The 26829-nt window shown below is 40.0% G+C and overlaps 1 protein-coding gene and 1 pseudogene across 2 annotated transcripts in view; one reads left to right on the top strand and one right to left on the bottom strand.

Annotated features, from left to right (window-relative positions):
* Unc13c (unc-13 homolog C) overlaps positions 1-26829 on the top strand; it is a 478076-nt gene that overhangs the window by 300450 nt on the left and 150797 nt on the right. For both annotated transcript variants that reach the window (XM_076937868.1, XM_076937867.1), the window contains exon 16: positions 247-375. In XM_076937868.1, coding sequence (XP_076793983.1) covers positions 247-375 — 129 coding nt within the window. The remainder of the gene's footprint in view (positions 1-246; positions 376-26829) is intronic.
* LOC143443006 (kinesin-like protein KIF18A pseudogene) lies at positions 1842-3719 on the bottom strand (annotated as a pseudogene).

Raw genomic sequence — 26829 nt, 5'->3', positions numbered from 1 at the left:
CATGTGGAGATCAGAGGGCAACTTGCAGGACTGAGTCATCTGAGTCTGTGTGGTTTCTAGGGTTTAAACTCAGGTCATGAAACTAGGCAACAGTCTCCCTTATCCGCTTAGCCATATCACCTGCCTTACTGAAAAGATTTCTCAGGCTGTGTATTTTAAACATAGTCAAATCACTTGAATATTGTTGAAATGGTTTTATGGGCTTGCAGCATGTTGCTATTTTTAAGAAAATGATTTTTATGCCAGGTCCTGGAGCTGCAGAGTCCCCCAAAGGCCAGCGCAGTGGTGAAGGATTGTGTCAGGGCTTGTCTGGATTCCACATACAAGTATATCTTCGACAACTGCCACGAACTCTATTCCCAGCTGATAGACCCGGTAAGAGAAGTACAGCTTTATGAATGCTGCCGTTCTGCTTCTAATATCTGTTTCTAATATCTGTTTCAATGCATTTAGAATAGCAGAAAATGGGGAGCTATGCTCATTTAGTCTCACATTAACCACAGGTTTGAGAATTCCCATCTCGTGTTTTCCCATTTGAACATCATTTCCCTGTGTTTGAGCTAATTCATTCCTCACAATAGCTTTGGGTGGCAAAGGCAGATATCATTGTCCCTGTTTTTCAGGTGCATAATTGCATTTAGAAGAATTAAATGTCTTGCTCCACCTCACAGAATGGGTAGCAGTTCATTTGAGGGAAACCTGACATTAGACTAGTGCCGTGTTAAGTGGAAATGTTCCCCACTCCTTTCTGTTTGTCTTTCTTCTCCTTTTTTAGTAAACAGCTAGAGAAAAAGAAACAAAGCTCCCATTGAAAATTCAGATGTGGATGCTGGGGATGTAGTTCAGTTGGTAGGTTGATTACTGTACATGCTCCAAGACATGGTTTTGACCCCCCAACACAGCATAAACCTAGCACAGTGGCTGACATCTATAATCCAGACGTTTGAGGGTAGAGACAGAGGGTCAACAATTCAAGGTCATTCTAAACTATATAGTATGTTCAAAGATGTTTGAGTTTATATTGAGACCTTGTGCCCCCAAAATAAGGAAAATGAAAGGAAACGAACAAAGCAGGAAATGTTCAATTGTGGAGTCAGCTACACCAGATTTTAAAAGTCTCCTTCAGAACTATTGGAGTGACTATTCTGTATTATTCTCTAAGCCTTAGACTCCTCTCTTTAGCTTCGTAGTGATTAGAGGATCCTGTATGTGATTCTTTTACAGAGCTAAAAGTGTAGATATTAACAATGGTATTGCCAAATCTTTACTTGAGCAATCAAGGTCATAGTATAAGAAATTTGATAGCACAGACTGTGACCACCACCAGAGAAGATGGAATTCTGTTGTCCACCAAATAATTATCCATGCACAAGATAGCATGTCACACATCTCAGGTATTCTATCAATGACAAGAGCTGTATTATTATTCTTTTTAAAAAATATCTATATCTTTAATATGCCAAGCAATAAAAGATTAACATATTATTTATGGAAGGTATTTAAACAATATTTTAATATTATGGACATATATATCTACATTTTTACATTACAGTTTTAGAAAGTAGAATCACATGTATGGTTAAGCCAACATACTGACACACAGCAGAAGAACAAGTACATCTTGGCCATAATTATGACTTCTAAAGTCTCCATATTTTTGAAAATAATAAGGGCAATTGAATTTACTAATTTTTTTCTACATTGTTCTAATCAAGTTGTGGTAAAGTATGAGTAAATTGGCATCATGGTGACTTGAGAGATTTTCATGAGTACCAAATATTTAAGAAATGGGAAACATACCCTGTTGTAATTTTATATTTACTTTAAATACAAAAGAAGTTTCATTTTGCTTGCTGAAAATATTTGAGCAAATGGCTTTAGATGGACTTCTTTCCCAGACTTGAAATACATTTCTGAAGGAACAAATAGCACACTAAAGACATTGATTCTTCTTATTGTTCATTTGCTTTTGAAATGTTTCTTCTAAATTTTCTAAGCATGTTTGAATTTGTTTTGTTGGTGTTTCTTTTAGAGCCCACTCACAGTCTGTATTTTTGCAAGAGCTTAACACTTGAACTATCCTGTCGAATGTGTTTGGCAAATCCACAACGTTCATCAGATTTTAATGAAGCATTTGATGTAGAACACATTGATTTCTGTTTCCTCATTGCCATGTAGGTTGGCACACTTGTTGATGCAGTGTTGTTGATGCTTACAATCCTTACTTGAAAATGAAGAAGACTCAATCCTGTGTAAACTGCTTTTGCTACTTGCTAGTGGTTCTTGTTCAGGCAATTTATTCTTCAAGCTTACGATGTCATCACATATAGTAGATGTGGAGTACAAACCCTCTTTACACTCAGTTCTGCTGAGAGGAGAATCTACCAGTGCTCGCAGGGAATTATCATTCATTACATTTGCAGACTGTGATGAAGCTCTTGTTAAGAATAGAGACAGGTCTTGAAGAGAATTTTTGCAGTCCTCTGGGGTATAGCAATAGACTGAAGTTCTTTGGTGAAATAATCATTGAGCTGTGTACTTTCAGACAGTGTAGACTTCTGAGTATGTTTTAAACAAGGAATAGACTGAATTGGTCCAAGCTGTGTTCATAAGAAGAGAACTCCCTGGAAGATCACTCTGGTTTGAATGTTCAGTGGTTTGGCAAGCCACCACCATTTTTCACTCTAATAAATGTTCAATATCTTTGAAGTCAAAATCAAAAGCAGCATTTGACAGACCAGTTTCTTTCAAACTCCAATACTGTTTTTTTTTCCTTAGGTCTGAAAGCAAAGCATTCAATACTGCCTCAGTCTGCCAGTGCTACTGCACTTGGAGATAAGCCAGAGTCATCATGTGTTCCCTTTGTATTCTCAGGTCTTTGTGCTGGAGATGTAAATGCTGATAATGAAGATCTTTATTGAGTCCCTTTGGAATATCACCGTTTTGACCTAAGGGTTGCATTTTACTTTCCACTCGATGTAGCCAATTGGTATTTTCATTAAATTGTTCCAACACCTCTTCTTTCTTTTTCTCTAGGAAACAGCGGTTGGTTTTCAACTTTTCAAGTGGGATGCTGTATCCTGTTTTTGTTTCCATTGTCTAGTAACTGTAGTATTTCCTCTGAAGATTTAGGCTGGTGTAGAGTGAGACCCTGAACAACCACTCCTTTTTGGGCATCTTCCAGGACAGCAAGTAGCCCTGAGTTTGTTAAGAACTCACAATTCTGTTCATTATATACCTCCAGATAAGAAACTGCAGTACCACACTCTTTCTCTTTTCTAATCTCATCCATGCATTTGAAAAGGTCCAGCCTTGTTAGGTACACGACCCCAGGTTCAGCAGCTGATCCTAGCATTGTGTGAGTCTTCCCAGATCCAGTGGCACCATATGCAAATACGAGAAACTGTATCCATTCAGAAAGCTTTGAAGAATTGGCTTGGTTGTGTGTTCAAAAACTTCTATTTGAGTTGAGGTTTCATCAAAAACAGCATCAAAAACAAACTTAAGATCTTTATTTTGTCTTTTCGTAATATCAAAATTTGTAATTTTCTTTTTGTGAAAATAACTGATTTCTTCTTGTTTCGGATCAAAAATGAGTATATGCTTATCTACTACATGAATCACTTTACAGAACTGAACTGCCTTTTCTTTTCTGTTCTTAGGATGCTACGGACAACTACTTTTATGTGGTGATATAAGTCTTTCTCAGTGTCAGACATTCTTAGTACCTCAATTTCTGTTACATGAATACCTGGGTAATTCTCTAGACAAAGGGACCACAGCACCTTGGCAGGGTCGGCTTCCAGGCCCTATTATTCTTGTTTATAAGTGCACACAAGTTAAAACCCTAAGACTGATCTTAATGTGTATTCTGATGCTTATACACTAGAATTGGCAGAGCAAAGCCTCGGTTATGGTTTTTTCTCTTCTCTAAAGTAGATAGAATGCCTTTCCTGTCTACTTCAGAATTGAGTTATGAAACCACGACATGCTGCCAAGCATCTAGAGAATCAGAAATCAGTGCAGAAGCATCAGTGATGACAACTGCTTAAAAACACACAAGATAGAACCCAATGAAAGTCTCTTAACATGGTAATTCTGTTAAAAACATTAGGTTAAGATGCAAATGTGAAATTTGAAACAATGTTATTAGGAGCTCTGAGCAAACTAAAGGAGTTTTACATGATTAAGTGCGACATGTTTTATTCTAAAAGTTAACATTTCAAGCCTTCCAATAAATCTAAATAGTGTCACCTTTATTAACTTGAATTAATAATAAATTAAATTTAATATTTATTTAATAAATTAATAATTTAATAAAATATAATAAAATAATTTAATATACTGCATAATTGTATAAATTAAATAAATTTATTTAGTAAATTAAATTTTAAATAAATTAAATTTGTTGGTTTATAGAAGTAATTAGGAATAAATATCTTTAAAAGAAATTAGTTTTTTATTTATAAGCAGCAGTAGCAATGGGAAGGACACGATGGCAAAGCATAAAGAAAGTAGACTCAATGCTAGATACCTTCTTAGAAAAGTCTTATGTTTAAGGTAATGTCTTCAGATTTCTCCTAAAGATCCCCATATCACAACAGTGTTGAAGAGAAGGCCTGAGATAAACATGCCACAAATCATCAAATGTTCTACCAAATATATACCTAGCTTGGTGCTAACACATAAGTGGAATCTATGCTTATGGTAATTGGTGAACTTTGCATGCTGTTTCAAGATAAAACTAAGGGATAATAGAATCTCGGGAAGAAGTGATTTGGTCCCTTTCTCTAATTTCCTGGATGCATTTGTTTTTGTCAAATATTCTACATGGTTCTCTATGGCTGAGTTCTATTGCCTTACCATTCTTTCAAATGTCTTATTGAAAAAATGCATCCTGATATATTGCTTTTAAAAAAAGGAATATATCTTTTTGGATTCTGTCTTTGCTTGTTTGATTTTTTAAGCAGGGGATGGTAAAGATGGCCAAGGAAAAACAAACCAAACTATATAGGAAAACTGTTTCTGAGATTTTCATCTTAGGTAGGGAAAAGAGTTGAAAGGCATTAGTAAATTCTCAGATATACAATAACCCTTTGGTCTCCTCCTTCTTTGACTTTGTTATGTACCAGATACTATAAAAAAGGGGAAGTGAGAGAAATAAATAAGACAATCACCATGGACTTACTTCTAGCAGGGGGTAGACATCAAAACCATATTATGCCAGTAATTAACAGAATGTTAAATTCCAGGGAAGGAAAAACATGATGTAGTTTTAAAATACATAAAGGGAAGAACAGTTGGACCCCAGTTATAGGAAATGTTTAATTTATCACAGCTGCTGCTGAAAACCTGTCTATGGGAAGACTGTGATTAAACCCACTGTACTGCCCGCGTTGGCTGTGGGGACTAGAGAGGTGGCTCAGTGCTTATGAGCACTTGCTACTCTTGCAGAGCGTAGTTACTTACAATCATTTGTAATTCCAGTTCCAGGGCACCTAATGCACTCTTCTAGACTCATTAGGCACTGCATTCACAGGATGCACATACATAAACGCAAGCAATTTTTTTTTTTTAAAGTCACAGCGTGGTAGGCCCTACGTATCAAGTTGATGCCTGTGATTGAACTCAAATTACTCATAACTTACTAAAACTGTTTTCACTGGGTTCCCAATCACACGGACTTGGCCTAAATCACTCAGTTCTCTAACCTCATTTAGTTCTTAAAATACTTTCAGTTCTAGGTGGCCAGTCACTTAGTTTCTTTTGTCTCACCAGCCTTCGGTGCCCCTTTGAGATTTCGTCCCAGCCCTTCACCTCCAAGGATTTTGAATGTCAAGCTCCCACCCCAATGCTTTGCCTTTCCCTCTAGCTATACAGAATGATTCAGGGCAGAATGTCAAGCACCCACCTGAACCACAACATTCCAGATGGAAACCAACTTGTTGAAAGTCAGGCCTTGGATCCAGGCAAGATAGGATGCAGAGTCTCGACAATTTCTTTTATCCTGCAGGCGGCTCTTATGAGACCTAGATAAGAACAGGTTATCATGCCTGCTTTGTTCAGCACAGAACCCTGTCTCTGGTTTGGATGGCACTAAGATCATCTAGGAAGAGCTGAAACTTTAAAAGGAGTCCCATTTGAACTCAAAGTTCCCATCACCTAGGAAGCAACTGAGTCTTAAGCAAATTTCTCTAAGCTTTGGTATCTTTGTGTATTAAGAGGATATAAAGTTAAGTACACTTGCTGCCAAAATTGCCGTGAGAGCTAAGGGAGGTAGTGTGTGTGTGTGTGTGTGTGTGTGTGTGTGTGTGTGTGTGTATGAATGCCTTGCCTGCAGATACCCAGGAGGTCAACGTGTGATCCATTCCGGCAACACCTGCTTTGTTCCCAAATTAAAAATTGGCAATGGGACTTGTCAGTAACATGCATTGAAAGGTAAACTTTGGTTCCGTGCTTTCCTTATAGAGCCCTGTGGTTAGTGATAATAGGGGTGCCATTTATAATACACAAAATCGTTTCCTGGGCCCACCAGTCTCTGAAATATAAAGGTTGTTACTTGCCATCTTCTCACAGGGAAGCTTCCAGGTATTTGGAAGCACTGAAATGTGTTCTGTAATTAAGCTTGGCACCAGAGCTCTATCCAGATTGCCATTTCTGCAATTGTGCCTTGCTGCCCTCTCCTCTCTGGTGCCTCAGCTTCTGGCATGGGTCCATTTCATAACCAGTCACAGCAGCAAGGCTGCAGAAACCAAACCATCATCCTCTTTCCCAGGGAAACCTCCACTTTCGCCCTTGCTCAAGGAACACAAAACAGAAATGCCACAAAGTTTTGCATAAAATTATAACAATAGGGGCTAGAGAGATGACTTCAAGGCTTAAGAGTACTTGCCTCTCTTACAGAGGACTGGGTTTACTTCTCAGCAGTCACATAGGGAGTCTCAAAACCACCTGTAAGGCCACTCCAGAGGATCTGATGTTCTCTTCTGGCCTCTGCAGACACTGTATTCACACATGCACATAAACACAAACATACATGATTAAAAATAAAAGTAAAAATTTTAAGATTATGACAGTATTTACCTCTTCCTATGCACCCTTTCAAAAAGATTATATTTAAATATACCTCTTATATTTGTGTGTGTATTCATATATATCCCTAGTTTATGCAAATGGTGGCATATAATGAAATATTGTACTGAGCCTTATTTCATTTTCTGTGTCTTAGAGATGCTCTCATAATTAATGCACAAGAATATTCTGTATTTGCAGAATCTCATATTTGCATAGCACTGTATTAGATGGATACTTCACAGTTTATTTAACTCTTCCCTCTTGATAGAAATTTAAATTATTCCATGTTACATTATTTAAAACAATGCTGGGAAAATCTTATATATAATTTTGTGTCTTATAAAAGAAAGTATATCTCTTAGAATTCTAAGAGATGTTTTTGATTGATGAGAAACGCATGTACAATTTTAAGGGATACTAACAAATTACCCTCCAAAAAGGTTTTAAAGTATTTTAGGCACTGCAGTAATCTTTAGCAGGGTCTTTTCTCTATAGAGTAGCCATAAAAAGTCTTACAAAAGCTAATATCTCAGGCCATCTGGGCAGCTCTAAAAAATAGATTGTATAATTAATAAGCCAAACAGTTTCATTTCCCATTGCTGTGGAGGTTGGAAAGGCCTAGACTATGACTCTAGCACATTCGGTGTCTGGTGTGACCCACTGTCTCCTTCTCAGGCTTCACCTTCGAGGTGTGGCTCTCTTAGCAGAGGAGCTAGGCATCTCCTGCCTATACGCTCCTCACCGTGATCATTGCTCTGTAAAGGCTTAGTGTCGGAATGTTTTCTCATTGGATTTTAGATCCAGCATATGAATTCTAGTGGACATTAACATCGGTACATAATTGTTTTGATTTTTCTTAGTTTGATAGATATGGACTAATGAGTTGTTATATGCATGTATCTTTTTATTGATGTTTAAACATGTTTCCCAGGTTAGGACTCCAATACTTGATCCAAGTGTAGGACATGTTTGATCATTAGGAGTTTTACTCTATTGTAAAGAAGTTGAATCTGTGTTCTGATAAGGGCTACAGTGAGAATTTTTTTGAATTATACTTATGAGGGGTTATGCCATCAGTTGTATTGACACATAGCTTATTTGGGAGTGACATCTTGGTGTGACCTACCATCTTTTCTGTAAAATTAGCTTTTACACCTAGTTATGTTTTTCTGTCTGTGATGTATGCATGTAGACCTTTTTAATGTTTGGGCACCTGATTCCCCTAGAAGTTATCCTGCTATGGAGTGTGATGAAACATTGCCTTAAAGTAATGTTTCATTGAAAGTTTGAAAACAAAAGTATGAATTATAGAAGAGGATTAAATCAACAAATAACATCCCTGCCTTGCCTTGCATCCATCCTAAAATACAGCCTAGTGAACAGCGGAAGGACTTTCTTGTTTCCTTGCACCATCTAGCAGGGCTCTGTAAATTGGCTTCATGAAATATTAAGCTTGAAAATAGTTGTGAAGCCCCATGTTAGGAATAAAGCAGCTTTCTCAATTCTAAACTTACTACTTGAAATCCTTTTTAAAAGAGAGAGAGAGCCAGATATTTCTTTTTAGAAGTATAAAATTATACATACTTTTTGTACACTGATAAATTTTAAGTGATAAGACAGGAATCGGTTCTCTCTTAACTGATTTATTGAGGGGAAAAAAACTCAGAAAAATAAACTAATTGGTAAAGGTAGAATTTTTAGGAGAAAGCCTTTTGTTAAGCTAATCACTGAGAAAGGCAGAAGGAAATCCATGTAAATGATTCCCAGTGGACTCCCTCAGTGGCAGTGGATTCCTGGTGGACTCCCTCAGTGGCAGTGGATTCCCAGTGGACTCCCTCAGTGGCAGTGGATTCCCTGTGGACTCCCTCAGTGGCAGTGGATTCCCGGTGGACTCTCTCAGTGGCAGTGAATTCCCTGTGGACTTCTTCAGAGGCTGTGCACATCCCCCTCGCTCTTAGAACTGCACTTCTTATGGGAATTGTGTTTTCTTCTTAAAAAAATATTTCTATTACTTTCTTGATTTTTCTCAAAAAAACATGTAGTCTTGGCTGTGGTAATGGTAGAGGTATACCAAGGTGCCCTAGTTTTAAAGAAAAAAAAATAAACATTTAGAAGATTTTATATTCAAAGAGCCCCCTAGACTCTTCTTATTCACTCAAATATTTGACCAAGGCAGGAAGGCAAGGTACTCAGGGTAGATGTTGACATACAAGGAAATGCAACAGTTGCGATTAGGGTAGGAATATAACTGTGCTCCTATATCACCTTTATCCTTATGTGCTCCACAGATGTACCTGTCTCTGCAATTGGTCCCTGACCACTTCCTGTTCCCTGTGAGTGTTAGACTGGACACTCTTTGGGCTAGAACATTAACTCATTCACCTCCCAAGTTCATTTTCAATTGCATTGTTTGCAATGTAGTGGAGTCTGGGGTCTACTGCATCAGCAGCTCCTGGAGAGTAATTAGCAAAGCACATGCTCAGTCCCCACCCACCAGCTCTGAAGCAGAAGGTTTTGAGGGTAAGACCCACCAAACTGTTCAACAAGCCCTGCAAGAGATTCCACCATTCCATCATTGTTTGAGAACCATGGATGCACAGTGTGACTCAGAGAAGTTAAGGGGAGGTTTTAACAGCAGATGGAAGTGGCCTGGGAGGGTAAGGCTGAGGGGCATGGAAGCATGAGGTCCAGACAGAGTGTTATTTAAAAAGGAAAAAAACAAATGAGTTCACATCTGTGTACAATCTCAGACTTGGGAGGGAGTCTGATGCAACCAGAAAGCACATCTGGAACAGCTGTTATCAATCTTAAGGCTGAGCTGACCCTGAGGCCCAGTAAGAATGACATTTCATTTGACACAAGTAATTAAGCAGTGAATTCTGTGGGGACTGCAGAATGGGGTCCCCTTTTCCTGACAGGTAATGCCAAGAAGTGAAAGATGTGTAGGAAGCCAAGTTTAATAGTTTGGATTTGTCCTGAAAGAACTGTGGAGCCTGTAGGAATTTTAAGTAGGAGCCTTGCGTGATCAGATTCACATTTGTAAAGATGGAGCTGACAGAAGCAGAGACTTAATTGGAGGGGCAGGATTGGGAGCACAAAGAGCAGCACACTGGGGGGAGGGGCTTCTTGGGTTAACTTGCCCCATTACAGGTCCTAATGGAACCCGATTTAGATGACTTGTTCTTTCTAGAATAATTCATTTACAAAACTATGTCGTGGCTCTGTGGTTTGTGTTGTGGTGTATTAATGTTGCAGATGATAAGCATCTCACCTCTGAGAAATGCTTTTCAGTTTGGAGATGTGTGGCAACTATGGGTATTTATAGACTGAACCATGAAAATAAGCTATTTTGAGTGCATTTTAAAAACCAACAAAAAATCATATATTTGTATTGAAGCAAGTTTAAATTCTCGTTTCTTTCATTTGGGCTGAAATGATGTCCATTTGGCACAGATACTTTCTCCTTTAATGCTGATGAGAAACTCCAGCCTGACCTTTGCTTCCCACGAACACTGTGAAAGTAAGAGAAGGAGTCTTTTGCTTAACTGATACAATATAAAACAAGAAGAAATGGGAACCAGTGGGAGAAAATAAATACATGTGTCTTTGTTCTTAAAGACTGCAGAAGTGAGGCGTTATCTGTGAGTGGTGTAGCAGACAGGATTTGTTTTGTTTTGTTTTGTTTTTTTGTTTTGTTTTTTCGAGACAGGGTTTCTCTGTGTAGCCCTGGATGTCCTGGTACTCATTCTGTAGACCAGGCTGGCCTCGATATCAGAAATCTACCTGCCTTTGCCTCCCAAGTGCTGGGATTAAAGGCGTGCACCACCACCACCGCCCGGCTTGCAGACAGGATTGAATTTGGTGGTTACCCAAGCCTTCACCAGAAAAAAAAAATTACCTAAAAATGAAAAGAAAAATTGAATTGCATTAAAATAACTTGATTTTTAAAATAAAAGTCATGTTTTATTTTTAAGTAATTGTACTGAGAGCCCTCTGACCTCTGGAATCTAGTTCAATTCTTCCTTTCCTTTCTTTCTTTTCTTTTTCTTTCTTTCTTTCTGTCTTTCTTTCTTTCTTTCTTTCTCGGACATAGGGAGGCTGTGGAGTTTAGTGTCATTTTATACAACTTCAAATTCAATTCAGTATCAAGTGTCAGGGGTTCTTGTAATTTGATTGAGCTGATAGCAGTTCATGCTTTCCGTGAGGGACAATAAGGTTTCAATTCAATCATACTTCATGTGGAACCAAGTCTATGTGACTATAAAGCAAACACCTAGAGTTGTGGTGGGAAATGTAGTCCTATATTAAGTTTCATGCACATCCACTAGTAAAGAGATATATGCCCGGTTATACTAACTGTATGCTTTCATTAAATAGCTTCACAGATCTTTATCGATGTAATCTGATCTTGAAAATGCTAGTAACACACTTAACTAGTGATTTCATCCTTACTGATGGACAGTTACGTGGAGTAGGAAACCATGAACGAGCCTAGTTGTAACATGGTACAGCTAGTGCCACTGGACATCAGTACAATCACACTGGGATGTAACCACTGTTCAGACACCTCTGCAACACACATTGATATTTACCCTAACACTGTGCCCAACGCAGTAGTACCAACAGAATTGCAAGGACTTCAGTTAAAATCTTTTTTGAAGTTCCTCACCTTTGCTCTCCATTAAAAATTCTTTTCAGAGAGCCACACTTCAATCTCAGATCTGCAGAAGTGCAGAATGTGGCCATTTGGCTGGGATATTCTTCTGTCCAGTTTCTTCATGATTCTATTGGCTATAGACTCCACACTAAGGTCCTTCATTCTGGATCATGCTTCCTTTTCATGGTGCTAGCACACTGTACCACCTATAAGTGTGTGTGTGTGTACGCATGTACGTATTATTTATGTATATGTTTATTGTGTGCATCTGTGTGTGCAATGCCTGTAGAGGTCAAAAGAGGGCATCAGATGCCCAGGAGCTGGGGTTGCTACATGATGTGAGTGCTGGGAACTGAACTCAGGTGCTCATCACCTTTTAACCCATGAGCCATCTCTCCAGCTACTAGAATTTGCATACAACCCTGAAGTGTGCATTGGACACATTTTCTCCTCTCATCTTTTTTTTTGTTGCTGTTTTTGTTTTTTGTTTTTTGGGGTTTTTTTGTTTTGTTTTGTTTTGTTTTTTGAGACAGGGTTTCTCTGTGTAGTCCTGACTGTCCTGGAACTCACTCTGTAGACCAGGCTAGCCTCGAACTCAGAAATCCACCTGCCTCTGCCTCTCAAGTGCTGGGATTAAAGGTGTGCGCCACCACTGCCTGGCTCCCCTCCTCTCATCTTATGCACTCCCTTGAGTCACCTTTGTTCTACTAGATAGTTTTACATTCGCTTCATGTCTTATATGCAAGAAAGCTTTTATGTATCTATATAAAATCTAGGATAAACTTTCCAGGTGTGGTTGAGATACAGAAATATGTAAACATGCTTATAGATACAACACACACACACACCAAGTAATTTGCAGGTATTTAAATATCAATTAGTCCATCACCACCACTTCTAATTTTTTCCATTTTATTTACCAAAACTAATTTCTCTTATATTTACCAGATATTCTGGGCATCTGATCCCTAAGAGTCTGAGATAGCATCAATGACCTCGTTAACTTGTGATTTTTCACATCATGACTCCTAGGAGATTTGAACTTTGTGACAGAAGCAGCCAAGTCTCTTTAGTTAAATTCCATATGATAAACTTCCTTCCTAAGCTTTCCATTGGCCAATTGCAAAGAAAATCCTGACTCCAGTAATAACTCATGTTGGGAATACAATGGAAATATCCTTGGGGATTTCCCCAGTTGCACTGTGATTTTCCTGGAGACTTGGTGCTTGGATCACTCATCTTCTTCACTGGTAAAGCATTTGGGTTTTATATGGACACACTTGCCTATCTTAGAGATACTTGGAATGAGATGGTTTTTCTGCCTTTGTAGCATGATGGGAAACTCTGTCATTACTTCATTGTTTTGATGCAGATGATTTTCAGTACTACCGTGTATGTCATTCCAGTTCCGATTTTATTAACGATTCCCTTTAAGATTAAGCATCTCTTTCCCAGCTACAAAGGGCTTTAATTTGATTTTAAAAGTATCTGGTTTGTTGTAATTATTCTATTGTTCAGGTTTAGCTGCTGTGGCTGCCTGTGCTGCTTCAATGCTGCATTCCCAACCTCCCCCATCCCACCCTGACAGTAGATTCTCTTCCATGCCACAGCAGAATGTCACAAAGAGGCCAGTAGCTTAGCGTTCTGACATCCACCTCCTGAGATTTTCCTTGTGGATTTACTGAGGTGGATTTTAACCCAGCTTTGTCTTTTGCCTGAGATTTACAATTCTAGCCCAATTTCAAATCCCCAGGATTAAAAGCCATCTTTGTCCGAAAGCATTTTATCATATTTATTTATGTCACAAGAATTCACACACTGACACACAGAATTGCATGTGCACATTATACCTTGCACACTGAATTAACTGTGGTGCTCCTTTAATTAATTTATTTATTTGTGCGCAGTGGAGGTACATGCATTCTGTGGTGCACCTGGGAAGCTTAGAGGACAACATATGGGGATTCTCTCCTTCTACCATGTGGGTTCCTGGGACTGAGTGAGTTCAAGTTGTCAGGCTTCATGGCAAGTGACTTTACCTGTCCAGTCATCTCTCTGGGCTTGACTGTGGTTTTTGTTGAGATACATATTTGATACATAGTCAGTTAAATGGTGAAATTGTATCTATTAAATAACTTCATGAGTGTTTTACACTAGGATATAAGCTATAATTGAGAAAATTGGGGTTGGCTAGAAGAAAGGAATGTGACACAGTGAGGGAAGAAGAAACTTCTTGACAACCTTTCTCCTTAATACCATCTAAGCGCTGGGTGTTTTGTTATAGCAACAGGCATGAGTGTTCTCAGATATCTTGAAGGAGATTCATAGAAGTCATCTTTCTTGTTTTTCTGAAAAATGTCTGTCCAGTTTTTAAATGTATTTAGATGTCTCTTTCTGGGTGCTTAAAATACACCCAACTATTTGTGGGTATCAGGCTCTAATGTCCCTGTTGGAATAGAGGAGGCTGCTACTCCATGAAACCCAGCTAGATCCTGGAGTGCTGGCTCTGTCAGCTATATTGTTTCATAGGAAATATCCATGCCTATCAACAATCTCCAGAGAAAACACAACCTTACAGAGTTTAAGTACACTCAAGGGAGCCTGTTAGTGGCATTGTTGTTTATGTATACAGGTCCATCAATATTATAATTGCTTCTTAGAACCTGTCAGAACAGAAAGAACTAGATAACCAGGCAAGCCTCACATACTTCATAGTCTGCGCAATCCAGAAAGTTCTTCCATGGAGCCTGCACTTCCTCTTGCCTTCCTTGTGCTGTAGTGTTCACTCTGCTACAGTGCTCATGCTTCTCAATCTTACCAATCCCCGTGCTCAGCTTTGCTGCCACCTTTCCCATCACAATTTCCTGATAGATGTAACAGAGAGTAATTTCCCCAGCTCTGTTTTGGTATTTTGTTCTTATTTGTGATGTTATTTTTATACTTTAAATTCCTGTTATTTTGCTCATATTATTATGTGTATTATGTGACAATTCAGCTCACCTGTTATGTGACAGGCACTTTGGAGCGAGCATTTTAAGTCTGCCTTGTCTTTGAAAATCTCTTCCTTCCATTTTTATACGGTGTCCTACATATGGTATCTACTGAGAAACATGGGGCGGAATGTATGATGAAGATTAAATCTTTGACAGCTCAGCTTCTAGGGGGAGGTGATGCTTAGGTACCATGAGCTGACTTTTCAAATCCAGCATGGGTTTGTTCACAGGTCTGATGGGATGCTCATGTTGCTATTGTGGGAATTGGATAACCTTCTATCACTTCCCTTTCCTTGGATGATGTCTTAAGATTCTGATTATCTTTCTAACCAAATCAGATGTCACCTTCTCTATGAAGGAACTCCTGGCACTATCCATAATCAATTTTCCTAACTGGCCTGCCTTTAAACAGTGGGCCTAAAACAGTGGAACCTTAAACACCTTATTCAACTTCTTTGCATCTAAGCTAATTCCTCCCTCCCCTGACCTAGTAATGCTAATGCCCAACCCACATTGGTCTTCTTCATAACTGTGGAGTGCCTGCTCAGTTCCCAGTATTCATAGGATGGCGGAGGTTCTACTCAGCAAAGGAGAGTTGCCTGTTTCACAGAAGAAACCTGGGTAAACAATTCAACTCACAGTTGTGGGAAGATGCTGTTATGACCGGGAGGTCCTGCTTCAGTCTGAGCCGAATTGATGTTCAGTAAATGTTAACTTTGGGATTATCCCTGCTATCATTATTAAGCTGCGGAATCCATCCCACAGAAGAGAATGAGCTCATTAGCCTGCCATTGTTCTCTTAAGCAACAGCGGTGACACTGTTCATGACTGTTAATTAGGGGAAACATTCCAATCACTTCTATTAAAGAGGGATTAGCTCATGTGTACATGGACCATCCAGAACTGCAGAAGAGAAAGAACAAGCTTTCTCTAGTTGCCACCACAAATAAACTTGAACTTCCTTGTGGTTTTATTTTACATCCATAAGTAGATCAACACAGTTTTTTATTAATGTTTTTGGTTTTACTTAAGGGCTGTTAGCTGAAGAATAGTTGAGTAGGCAACTGTTGGATGATTCGGCATCCCTTTCAATTTCAAATGGACACTGCTAGGGTTAAAGTGCATTTATTTGGGATTGTGTTAATCTAGAAATTTTATTATCAGCATAATATCACCTTTGCTGACTCCTTTTCCTTCTGTGACTCTGTACTGAAACCTTGCGTGAGGTCTGCATTTACAAGCTGTATTGGTGATGGTTACTCTGGATTACTCCTTCCTGTATGACACTAAATTCTTAAGTAATGACGAGGCCCATACCTGAAAGAATGTACCAGAGGGGAGGGAGGGAGGGAGGGAGGGAGGGAGGGAGGGAGGGAGGGAGAGAGAGGAGAGAGAGAGAGAGAGAGAGAGAGAGAGAGAGAGAAAGAGAACTTGGAGATTGAGAGGGTGTATTACTGTTACAGAGGATCTGATTTCTATTCCCAGCACCAACAACTGGGTATAACTCTTAACTCCAGGGCATCTGATGCCCTCTTCTGGCCTCCATTGGTACCTGCACTCATGTGCACATACACAATCCCACAGATATACACAATCACATATACAATATCATAACATAGATGTAATTTTTAAATGCACTAAAATTTTTAAAAAGCTGCAGAGATGATGCACCTAATGTTCAAGAGACTGGAGGTCCCAGGGAATTTAGAGGTCAGGTGGGGTGGGGGTGGAGGGTAGGGACAGCCTTGTAGAGATGGGGGATGGGTTGAAGGTATGAGATGTGGATTACTTGGAGGGTGGATGGGGGAGGGGAGGAGAGTAAAATCTGAAGTATAATAAATAAATTTTTTTTTAAAGTGAACCACACAAATTTTGTGTCTTCTCAATGAATTCTTAGATCTGAGGAAATTCTAGATTAAAATGTTTTAGGCTATAAAAATATGTTATTGGTTATTAAAGACATGGGATGAGGAAGTGCTGCCTCTTGTTTATTTACAGGTACATTACCAAGTTGGGAAAGTTGTTAGTTTCCCTTTATAATTTTAATTTTCAGAATTTCTCTAATTTATTATTTTACTAAGAGTTGGACAAATAGTAAGAAAAAGTGACCCTCAGCCAGTTCTGGTTCCTAAAGAGATCTGAGATTTTGCTGAACCTGAGGTAAAGGGGAAAGAAGCAATCATGGTGTGAGGACCCCTGGTTCCTATTGTAAGTTTCTCCTGATCTTTATACTGAAGTCTCTGTTTACTCAGGGCTCTTCAGTTTGTACTGACTGTGTTCTCTTCTCCTGCTTCTCAGGATGATGAGAACCACTAGGTAAGAAGTGTTTCCAATGAGCATACAGCTCTTCCATGATTTCATGTGTTGAGCTTGCCCATGCCACTGTATAGAGCCATCCCTTAGCATTTATAGCATTTAATATTTAGTATTTATATTGTATTAATATTATAGTATAGTGTGTGTTTATACATTACTTCCCTTGTGTTCTATATACAAATGGGAGAGAGACAGTGACATGATGACGTGTCACACATACTCAGAGCGTCACAAGTGACCTGTACCCAAACTATTAACTAACATCAGTCAGCGTGGCTTCACAACACAGAAACAGTTCAGAAAAATCTGGCTTTGGTGACTGTCTTGGCTACCTGACTTCAGCTTTGGAAACTCTGATCACCCAGAGTGACTTTTTAGAATCAAGAAATACCTTAAAATGATAAGGCAAACTTTTCATTATACAGAGAAAAGTAGGACCTGAAATCTTTAAGGGACTTTTCAAGTCTAAAACATCAGACATCAGCAACCTGGCATTATGTCCTGATGTAACAGTACCTGCCACCAGAGACTGGCTAATTCATGTTGAATTGCAAACCTGCCATTCGGCTTTGGTCTACTTCTGAGGAAACCAGAATGTAATGACTTCCACCTTAACTTCTTGTCAGGGTTTTATTTATGGTTTTCAAGCAGGTGCTTCAGTTATTTATAGCTTTCTGGGGCTTGGGAACTTCAGAAAGTTTTCCCTTCAGACAGTATTTCGACATGATAGAAGTATGAGAATCTTCCACTCACACAAGAAAACTAAATCATTTGTAAGTTCCCATGGGTTATAACTATAAGAAGTGGGTCTTCACTAATGTGTCAAATTTTACTAGTTAAATTTTAAGTTAATTTTAATTGTTGTATAAAATGTGTGCATTTATTGTGTAGAGCATGGTGTTTGAGATGGAAACAGACTGCCGACTGACAAAATCTAGCCCTTTGGGATTCACATCTCAAATAATTATGAATTTTTATTTTCATTTGCAATTTCAGGGATGGAATCCATGGCCTTATGAAAACTAGACAAGTGGTGGATGGCTGAGCTATATCTGCCGCCTCACTTTCAAGAAGTGGGATCTGGAGAACATCTCTGCCATCTATGCTAGAACTTGGTCTGCCTTACTCTTGTGCAGGCTTGTATAAGTAACCATGGCTGCTCTGCATTTATGAGTACAGATAGGCAGTGTTTTTAATGTCAATTTTCTTTGCCAAATTTGCTCTATTTAGGATTTTGGTGATTTATACAATTTTATGAACAGATTTAACCCAATTATCTCCTCCAATTTCCCCCGCACACCCTTCCAACTCCATATGTTTGTTTAATAGCCCATGGAGTCCAGTACATGGCACCCGTAAGCATGACTGTGGGGCATTCACAGGAAGGTAAGGATCATATCAGTGGCACATTCTCAAAGAAGAGCAATTCTCTTTCCCACCGTAATGTCAACTGCCAGTAGCTTCTCATTAAAGGGTAGATTCTGGAAAACATGTCTCCCATCTATGTAGAAATTGTATGAGGCCTGATTTTGTGTGGGTTTAACATAGGTAAACACAGCTGTTATGAATTTGTGGGTATACCCATCACCAGAGGCAATGTTTTCAATGTAACTTCCCGTTGCTTGAATAAGTTTGACCATAAAGTTGTTGGCAGAGAGCTTTTGGGAGTAGAATTAGTCAGACTTTTGCATAGTGATTCTTCTTTGAGGGTGGACAGACCCTTTCTCTTGCCTGCACCAATAGAACCTGCTAAAAAACAAAGAGCAAAACCAAAAAGAAATAAAAGAAAAAAAGAAAGAGAGAAAGAAAGAAAAAAACCTAAATTCACATTTAGAATACAAAATAAAGTAGTTTCTGTTATCTTACTTTCTACTGTGTGTATGTGGTGGGTCACAGTTGGATCTCTATTTTCTGGCATCTAAAGGAAGCACACCTAAGACACTGAACACAGGAAGGAGCCTAGCTTCCTTTGCACCCTGTGTATTAACTGTATTGTGTATTGTATTAATTGTCATCTCTACAGGCTCTAGAATCTTGTTGAGTAGAGTTCATTCTTGTACCTACAGTACTTACAGAAGCTTGAATTCTTAAAGCCAGAAAGACAGCTTCCCTGACTTCAGATGTACCCCTGCCCAAAGTTCTGTGCAAGGAAGGGGCTCCTGTGGCTAGGTCAGGCCTACCCCCTGTATTATTTGCATTTCTATCTGGAAAGGAATGAGATGGGAGATGTGTAGCAGGATACTTATTCTGCTACATTGTATTGGCAATGGAGTTAGTGATTAGGCAGTAGAAGAGGAGGTGGAGCTGGGAGAAGAAGAGAGGAAGGGGAGGGGAGAAAAAGAGGAAGGGGAGGAAAGGAAGGAGGCTATCAGCCATGGGGAACCACAGATGGGTCAGAAGCTGTCCTGGGTAGCAACTTCTATCAAAAGGTTAGATATTGGGTAACAACTCTAATTGTGTGGGCATCTTGTTGATTTGACATTTCTAAATATATAAATCCTTTAGATAATCATTAAGCTTTAAGAGTCTCATTTCTACCGGGTACTGCGAAGACGGCAGATACTGTCTGGGGTTCAGCTGAGCTTTGTGGATGCAGCATGGTGGATTGGCAGAGCCATCCCTCACACTGGCATCTTATGGGTGCCAGGGCCTGTGCATCTAGCTAGCCGGAGCCCCAGTCAGAGCTGAGGAGCAGCAGGAACATGGTGGCTGCCCAGGAACAAGGTGGACAGGGTGCCATTTTCTAAATATCACCTGTTACAAGAGGCGTACCAACTTGAGGCAAAAAAATTCACTAGAAATTTAAGACTATTCACCTGAGATAAAAAGTTGTATTTTTTAATTTTTTATTTATTTATTTATTTTTTAAGTGAATGAGTGAGTAGCACTGATATGAGTCACGTGACTCCAGCTTGGGGGGGGAGGCTTTGAACAAAGAAACTGCTTGCAGGCAGGTCCCCTGCTGAGAGAAACTGCAGGCTGCTCTGAGTCAAGAGAGCCAAGTGAATAAGCCTCCATTTTGAAGCAGTTACTGATGTAACTGTGAATTTACAATATCGGGATAATTTGCTCTTAGGAAAGAATTTATAAACATATTTGTCCAAATCACGTGGGGAATCTAGCTTGGGGTTTGGAAATAAGATAGGGAAAGTTGTCACTGACTCCAGGTATAGAGTACAGTGATATTCACTGCCTGCTTTGATCAGGTGTGAGGCTATGGCTTGGGCTCTGTTGGACTGAGTTGTTGTGGGTCCTGCGTGTCTGCCACCCCAGGCAGCTGGAGCTGTGGTTCAGGGACCAGAAGCATGGGAAGTTGACTGAATTCACCCCACGCATGTCAGGCTGTGAAAAGCCATAGCACTCCACCCTGGGCATGGGGAGAACACAGTCTCAGACCCTGAATTGGCCAAAACTCTTGGGTTGGGGGGTCCCCGGACCAGGAGGTGGTCAAAGTTCAAAGGTCTCAAGCCCTTGGGCTCCCAGGCACCAGTGAGAGGCCACAGAATGACTGAGATGGGGGGCGGGGCGCATTCAGGCTGGACTGACCTGCAGCTGACAAGGGTGAGGAGAACAAGCTCCAGTGGCGCCCTGCAGGGTAGAGACTCTTGGTCACAGCGACTCACTTGGCTAGGTCATAGCTGGCTCGGATAGCTTGCTTAAGTTGGCAGGCCTCAGTGGCTGGAACACAGAGGTATATTCAATGGGAAATTTGATGGCAGCTTGGTAGTTGAAGACCTTCTCCACTGTTCCCCACAGTAGGCCCCAATAACGAGGGGTAGTCCATGGTTTTAAAATGTTTATTGTCATGGTGGAAAGTGGATGAAGCTGTACTCCCTATTCTCAGGGCAGGCCGGAGGTTAAATACCTTTTGCAAGTAGGAGGACTGCCTGGGAATGAATGCTTAATTGGCTATGCCCTCTGGCCTTTAGGTATCTCATGAATATGGAGATGTCTTGAGGCTGTGTGGCCTGTAGTCATGCCTTCTAACTGTGGAGGAGCTGGTAGGGACATTGTCATACGTGCCTGAAAGGTGTGGATTGATGGAGATCTTAGGCGTCATGTTAGGAGTCTAGAGTCTGGGAGCATGGTGGAATGTATGCCTTCCCTTGCAAGGAAACTTGCTGGGTATTCAGCCATCACTAGCCATTGCTCAACCAGAAACCATGTTGTCCTTTCACAGTCCTATAATTCCTTTTTCACTTTTTTTTTTTTTTTTTTTTTTTTTTTTTTTTAAAGAGAGGCATCACTGGAGTGACCGTGTCAATTGTAGTGAAAATTCTGGATGAGGTGGAAGTATCAAACAAAACAAAACAAAAACAAAACAAACAAAAAAAACACTACACAGGCTGTAGGGGGTAGCACAATTAAGCCACAGGGTAAGGAGATTGAGGGTGGGGATTGGGAAGGCAAGGGATCATTGTCATGGGTTGTACACATTATGTTTTTCTTACTAACATGTAACTTTCCCCAAGTTTAGTACCCATTTGACTCTGGCAAGAGAGTTTTTCTGTAGCTGGAAGTTGTAGGTCTGTCCTCTGTAGGACTCAGCACGTGTGTCTCTGCATCTCAGCGTGTGTCTTGGGAGTCTTCAGTCAGATGAGGTGTCTGGAGGTAGGCAGCTGGACCCAGGCAGGTTCCAGGAGATGGTGTTGTCTCTGCTGGATTTGTGGAAACAGCACTGTCATTTTCCTGTGGGTGGGTAGCCTGCAATATGATCATAACAGAGGAGCAGAACCCCAGCAGGAGGATGTCTGCAAAGGGTGGGTAGCAAGAATGATCTAAGATCATGACGGTCTGCCATCATGATCTTAGAAAAGCAGAGGTGTTTGAGGAAATTTAGTCTTGGAAAACACCTTTGAGTCTGCTTTGGATGGTTGTGAAAGAAAAACATCATGTTAATTATGTAGCTGGAATAGGCAGCAAAGCAAGTTTTCTTTGTCTGTAAAAGAAAATTGGTTGTGAATTAGGGGCTGAAAAATGGCAGTCAGCATAGTTGATTTGACCTGTGGATGACTTTTAAACCTTAAAGAAATCTCGAAAAAGTTGAAAAATTTTTGGATGTATATCATAAATGCTAGGGAGAAAAGAAAACATTTAAATAAAGAAGCAAGAAAATCTTGGGTTGAAAAGCACGAACATTGTTTCAGGTATTTCTGTTAGGGAGAACAAGCATTAAGAACTTGGGTTAAGGGTCTCAAGTGTGCATCTCTATTGTCCTTGGCAGGTTTAGAAGCAGAGTGAGAGGGGCCTGTCTTGCCATGTGGTGGCCGTTCTGCCTGGTAGTGGCTCTCTGCTCTAGCAGAGAGGTCTCCTGTATTTCCTGCTTGTTTTTTTCTTAGCCAGTAAATCCTAAATGTAAAGAAGGAGAAGAAAGGCCAACCTTGAAGAAAAGCTTAAAGGAAGAAGCGTAAAGGCTTGATAGGACTACCAGAACCAGAAGGAATGAGAGACTGTATAAAAGACTGATCCACTGGGGAGACATGTGGAAGCTGGGTTGGAGCTGGCGCTTCTGAGACCAGTTCCTCCAGGCCTGGCCTGAAGTTCTCAGCTGTAAGAAAGAAACAGTCTCAAAAGAAAAGGGGAATCTCTCACTCAAGGGAAGGAGTCTTAGAATGAGGGTCAGGGTAGGCACTGCTGCCTGAAAGGCAGCTGTTAGCTGTGTAGAGGCCTCCTTGTGGGAATGGGGAGGGACAAAGAGTGGAGGCTAGGAGGTTGCCGCCATCTTGCCATTGAGCTGGAGACGGTAGCTTAAGGTCAAAGGGAAGAAGCTGGCCAAGAACACAAGGAGAGAGAAAGAGAGAGAGGGAGCGAGAGAGACAGAGAGAAGCCTAGTCTTTTGAACTAGGCCAGGAGTTACTCATTGTCTTTGAGTTCCATGGAGTGGGTTTTTAGGCATCCAGTGGGGGTACAGTTGGAGCTGGTTTTGCCCGAATCCTCCACCAGTTGTGGGGCTGTGGCTTGCGCGTGGGGGTGAGTTCTGTTGGGCTGAGTTGTGGGTCCTGCGAGTCTGCCGCCCCACGCAGCTGGAGCCACAGCTCAGGGGGCAGAAACACAAGAAGTTGACTGAGTTCACTCCAAGCACGTCAGGCAGATGTCAGGCTGTGATAAGCCACAGAACTACAACCTGGGCATGAGGAGAACACCATTCTGAGACCCCTCATGGACAGAAGCTCTTGGGTTGGAGATTTCCGGGCCAGAAGGTGGCCAGAGTCCAGCTGGTCTCAATCCATTGGGTTCCAGGCACCACTGAGGGGCTGCAGAAGGACCAAGACAGGGGGGAAGGGCACATGCGGGCTGGACTACCCACAGCCTAAAGGGGTAAGGGGGAGAAGCTCTGGTGGCACTGACTCTGGGTAGAGAGTACAGAGATATTCATTGCCTGCTTTGATCAGGTAATAAAATTTGTCTGTGGCTCCTATAGAGAGAGCTACAGATAAGTAACTAGAAGGCTGCTCTAGACAGAGAGCCAAATAGATGGTATAGATAAAAAGCTGCCCTGAGCAGAGAGCCGAACAGAAAGATAGTGTAAACCAGGTGTATTAAAATCGTATAAAGTTATATTGCCTCACAGAATACTCGGGTTCTGTCTAATGTGGACCCCATGGGAATTCTGGGTTTATTTCCTGCTTGGCAAAATAGGAAAGGCCTGAAAATAGGCATATACAGTGCCTTAGTTACTTCATTTATTTTAGTTTGCTTTAACTTTCAAATTCAGTGTGGTTCTGAGTTGTACAGTTATATTTTTTCTCTGGAAAAAGAAGTAAGGACAAAGGTTTTTTCTGGTTACTGACTCAAGGAAATGCTGATTCGGGAAAAAGGTTTTGTCTGTGTGTTTTCAGAAGAGGTCATGAAGGTAGTTATACCTTCCAGAATTACATGGATCAGACATGACAGAGGTAGGCCTCCAGAAGACTAGATTCCAGAGAATCAAACAAAAAATTGTCTTGTTGTGACTAAAATTTGTTTTGAGATTTGTATATTACAGTATATATATATATATATATATATATATATATATATATATATATATATATAGCCTTGGTCAATGAATATCCTTGTCAGAACATGCTGTACTGACCTTCTTGAACTCCTGATGTCCTGGACTTCCAGCTGGATCCAGTTAAGACACAGACATCAGAGGCTTATCAGTCATTGGTGTGGCCTTCTTAGGCCAATAAATTTCCCCTATTTACCCTTCCCCCACCCCTCTTCAAATATCTCAATGCCCAAATTCAGCTTGAAGAAGTTAATGAAGAGTTGGTGTCCCAATTCCCTGGGTTTGGTGGTGGTCATTATTAGGTTTTTTTTTCTAGAGATTTTAATAATGTTTTTTATTGGAACAGGGAGGAAGAGCTAAAATTGATTATATTGCCATATCTATTGGTAGAAATCTGTATAATTGTTACTAATCTGAAGTTATAATTTTTTTAGATGATACAAAATTAATTTTGATGCAAATTCAAGAGTTTAATTGGTATAATTTCTTCTATTAATTCAAAATTTGTGGGTATAAGGCTTAGACCCCGTCTGTCTTTAACTGTTTTTTTTTTTTTTTTTTTTTTTTAACTGCTTTTAGATGATTAAGCAATTTGAGTTAAGGGCCTATAACAAATTCATGGCTCTGAGTTTATTGTTAGTGTGTCTTCTAGATTTTAATTAGAAATAGCTGAGAGTAATTAACAGACAACAGGCCAGATTGCTTTACAAAGATAGTTGATTTGCAAAAATGTCAGAAGTCCACAGAATTGATGGTACAGACATTTCTTTATTAAAGATCATTTGACTAGAGACATGTCTGCTCCTGCCAGCTTCCTTTTCTTGGATTCTAAGAAGAAGTTGAACATCTTTGGAGTTACTCCAGTAGTGGTGAGACAGCCACTAGGCCAATCACCTCTTTTCATCTACAGACAAACTACTGTCCAGAAAAAGGACACACTTGCAGAATATTCGACTTTATATCTGCCAAGACAGAGTGATTAGCCCTTCAATATTCTGCATTATAGGTTTGTCAGATGATCCTGGGCCAGAAGGCTGAAGATCGGATGTTCCAACATTTTGTAGTATAAGGGACCATCCAGGTAATCAGCAGTCTATATAATTGGCTATGTTTTGGAAGCTTTATATCTTCAGTTAATTCCGTCATTATGTATTTCTGATGGGGTTGAAGACTTATAGTCTCTTAGCCAACTTAGGCTATTTACTTTGAGAGAATGGATTTGAGAGAATGGTTTTCAGATGGCATTCATTCTAAAGCCAAAACATAAGCCAGGTACAGAACTATAGTCTTTTAAGTCAAGATAAATGACAATGGTCTTTTTATTGACAATATTGGACTGGGTATTAGGTCTGTCTTGTACCTTATTATTACAAATTGGTAATAGTTGTGCTCTAATTATATTTTGAGGGAAAGGGTTTTTTTTTCTCTTTTATTCTAACAGAAGGGGTGATATGTAGCAGGATACGTATTCTGCTACATTGTATTCACAGTGTAGCTCAGTGATTAGGCAGTAGGAGAGGAGGTGGTGCTGGGAGAGAAAGAGAAGAAGGGGAGGAGAGAAAAAGAGGAAGGGAAGGAGAAGAAGGAGGCTATCAACCATGGAGAACCACAGATGGGTCAGACGTTGTCCTGCATAGTAACTTCTATCAAAAGATTAGATATTGGGTAACAACTCTAATTGTGTGGGCATCTTGTTGATTGAGCATTTCTAAATATATAAATCCTTTAGATAATCATTAAGCTTTAAGAGTCTCATTTCTACCGGGTATTGTGAGGATGGCAGATATTGTCTGGGGTTCAGCTGAGCTTTGTGAATGCAGTGTGGTGGATTGGCAGAGCCATCCCTCATGCTGGCATCTTGTTAGCCAGAACCCCAGTCAGAGCTGAGGAGCAGTGGGAACATGGTGGCTGCCCAGGAACAAGAGAACAAGGTGAATAGAGCACCTTTCTTTTTCTTTTTTCTTTCTTTTTTTTTTTTTTTTTTTTTTTTTTTTTTGAGACATGGTTTCTCTGTGTAGCCCTGGCTGTCCTGGAACTCACTCTGTAGACCAGGCTGGCCTCGAACTCAGAAATCCGCCTACCTCTGCCTCCCAAGTACTGGGATTAAAGGCATGCGCCACCACCGCCCAGCGAGCATCATTTTCTAAATATTGCCCCTACAGAAATGGGACAATCTCTTAAGTTTTCTGCTTCTAAAAATCCCTAAATGTCCCTCATAACACATCATCAGTGCTTGACTGGGGCCCATTCCTGATCTCTGTGGTGTTCCCACCTCCCAACTCTTGGCTCCATGCCTTAGGCTCTTGGCCATGACCTTGAGTCATCTATCCTGCTCTATAAACTCTGACTCACTGTCACAGTCTAAGATTTGGCTTGTTTTTTTTTTTTTTTTTTTTTTTTTTTTTGCCAGTAGATGCTTGGAAAGACAAAGGTCTATAGTGTTTTATTTTATGTTATATACCATACAAAATTAGTTCCTTCCAGTTCACACTTGATATGTTTATTTCAAATATCTTTGGACATAACATTAGATAAAAATAGTACTCAATGCTTCTGATATGGTCCTTATTTTGGAATAAGGATCAAAGAGTATTATCATGGTGGACTTATAAACAATATTAGACACATTGACTATTCTAACAGCTCAAAGCTGTTCTTTCAATTCAGATTCCTTACAAGGTTTTATAACTCTTATAACCACAAAGTTAAGCATCTTGGATGTGCCATGCTCCCTAGAGAACCTTCTGAAAGGATCAAGGATGAAAATATATAATTTTTAGAGTAGAGGAAAT

The sequence above is a fragment of the Arvicanthis niloticus genome, chromosome 7, assembly GCF_011762505.2.
Source record: "Arvicanthis niloticus isolate mArvNil1 chromosome 7, mArvNil1.pat.X, whole genome shotgun sequence".
NCBI lineage: Eukaryota > Metazoa > Chordata > Mammalia > Rodentia > Muridae > Arvicanthis > Arvicanthis niloticus.
The sequence above is the reverse complement of the archived record's forward strand: the minus strand, read 5'-3'. Positions and strand labels throughout refer to the sequence as shown.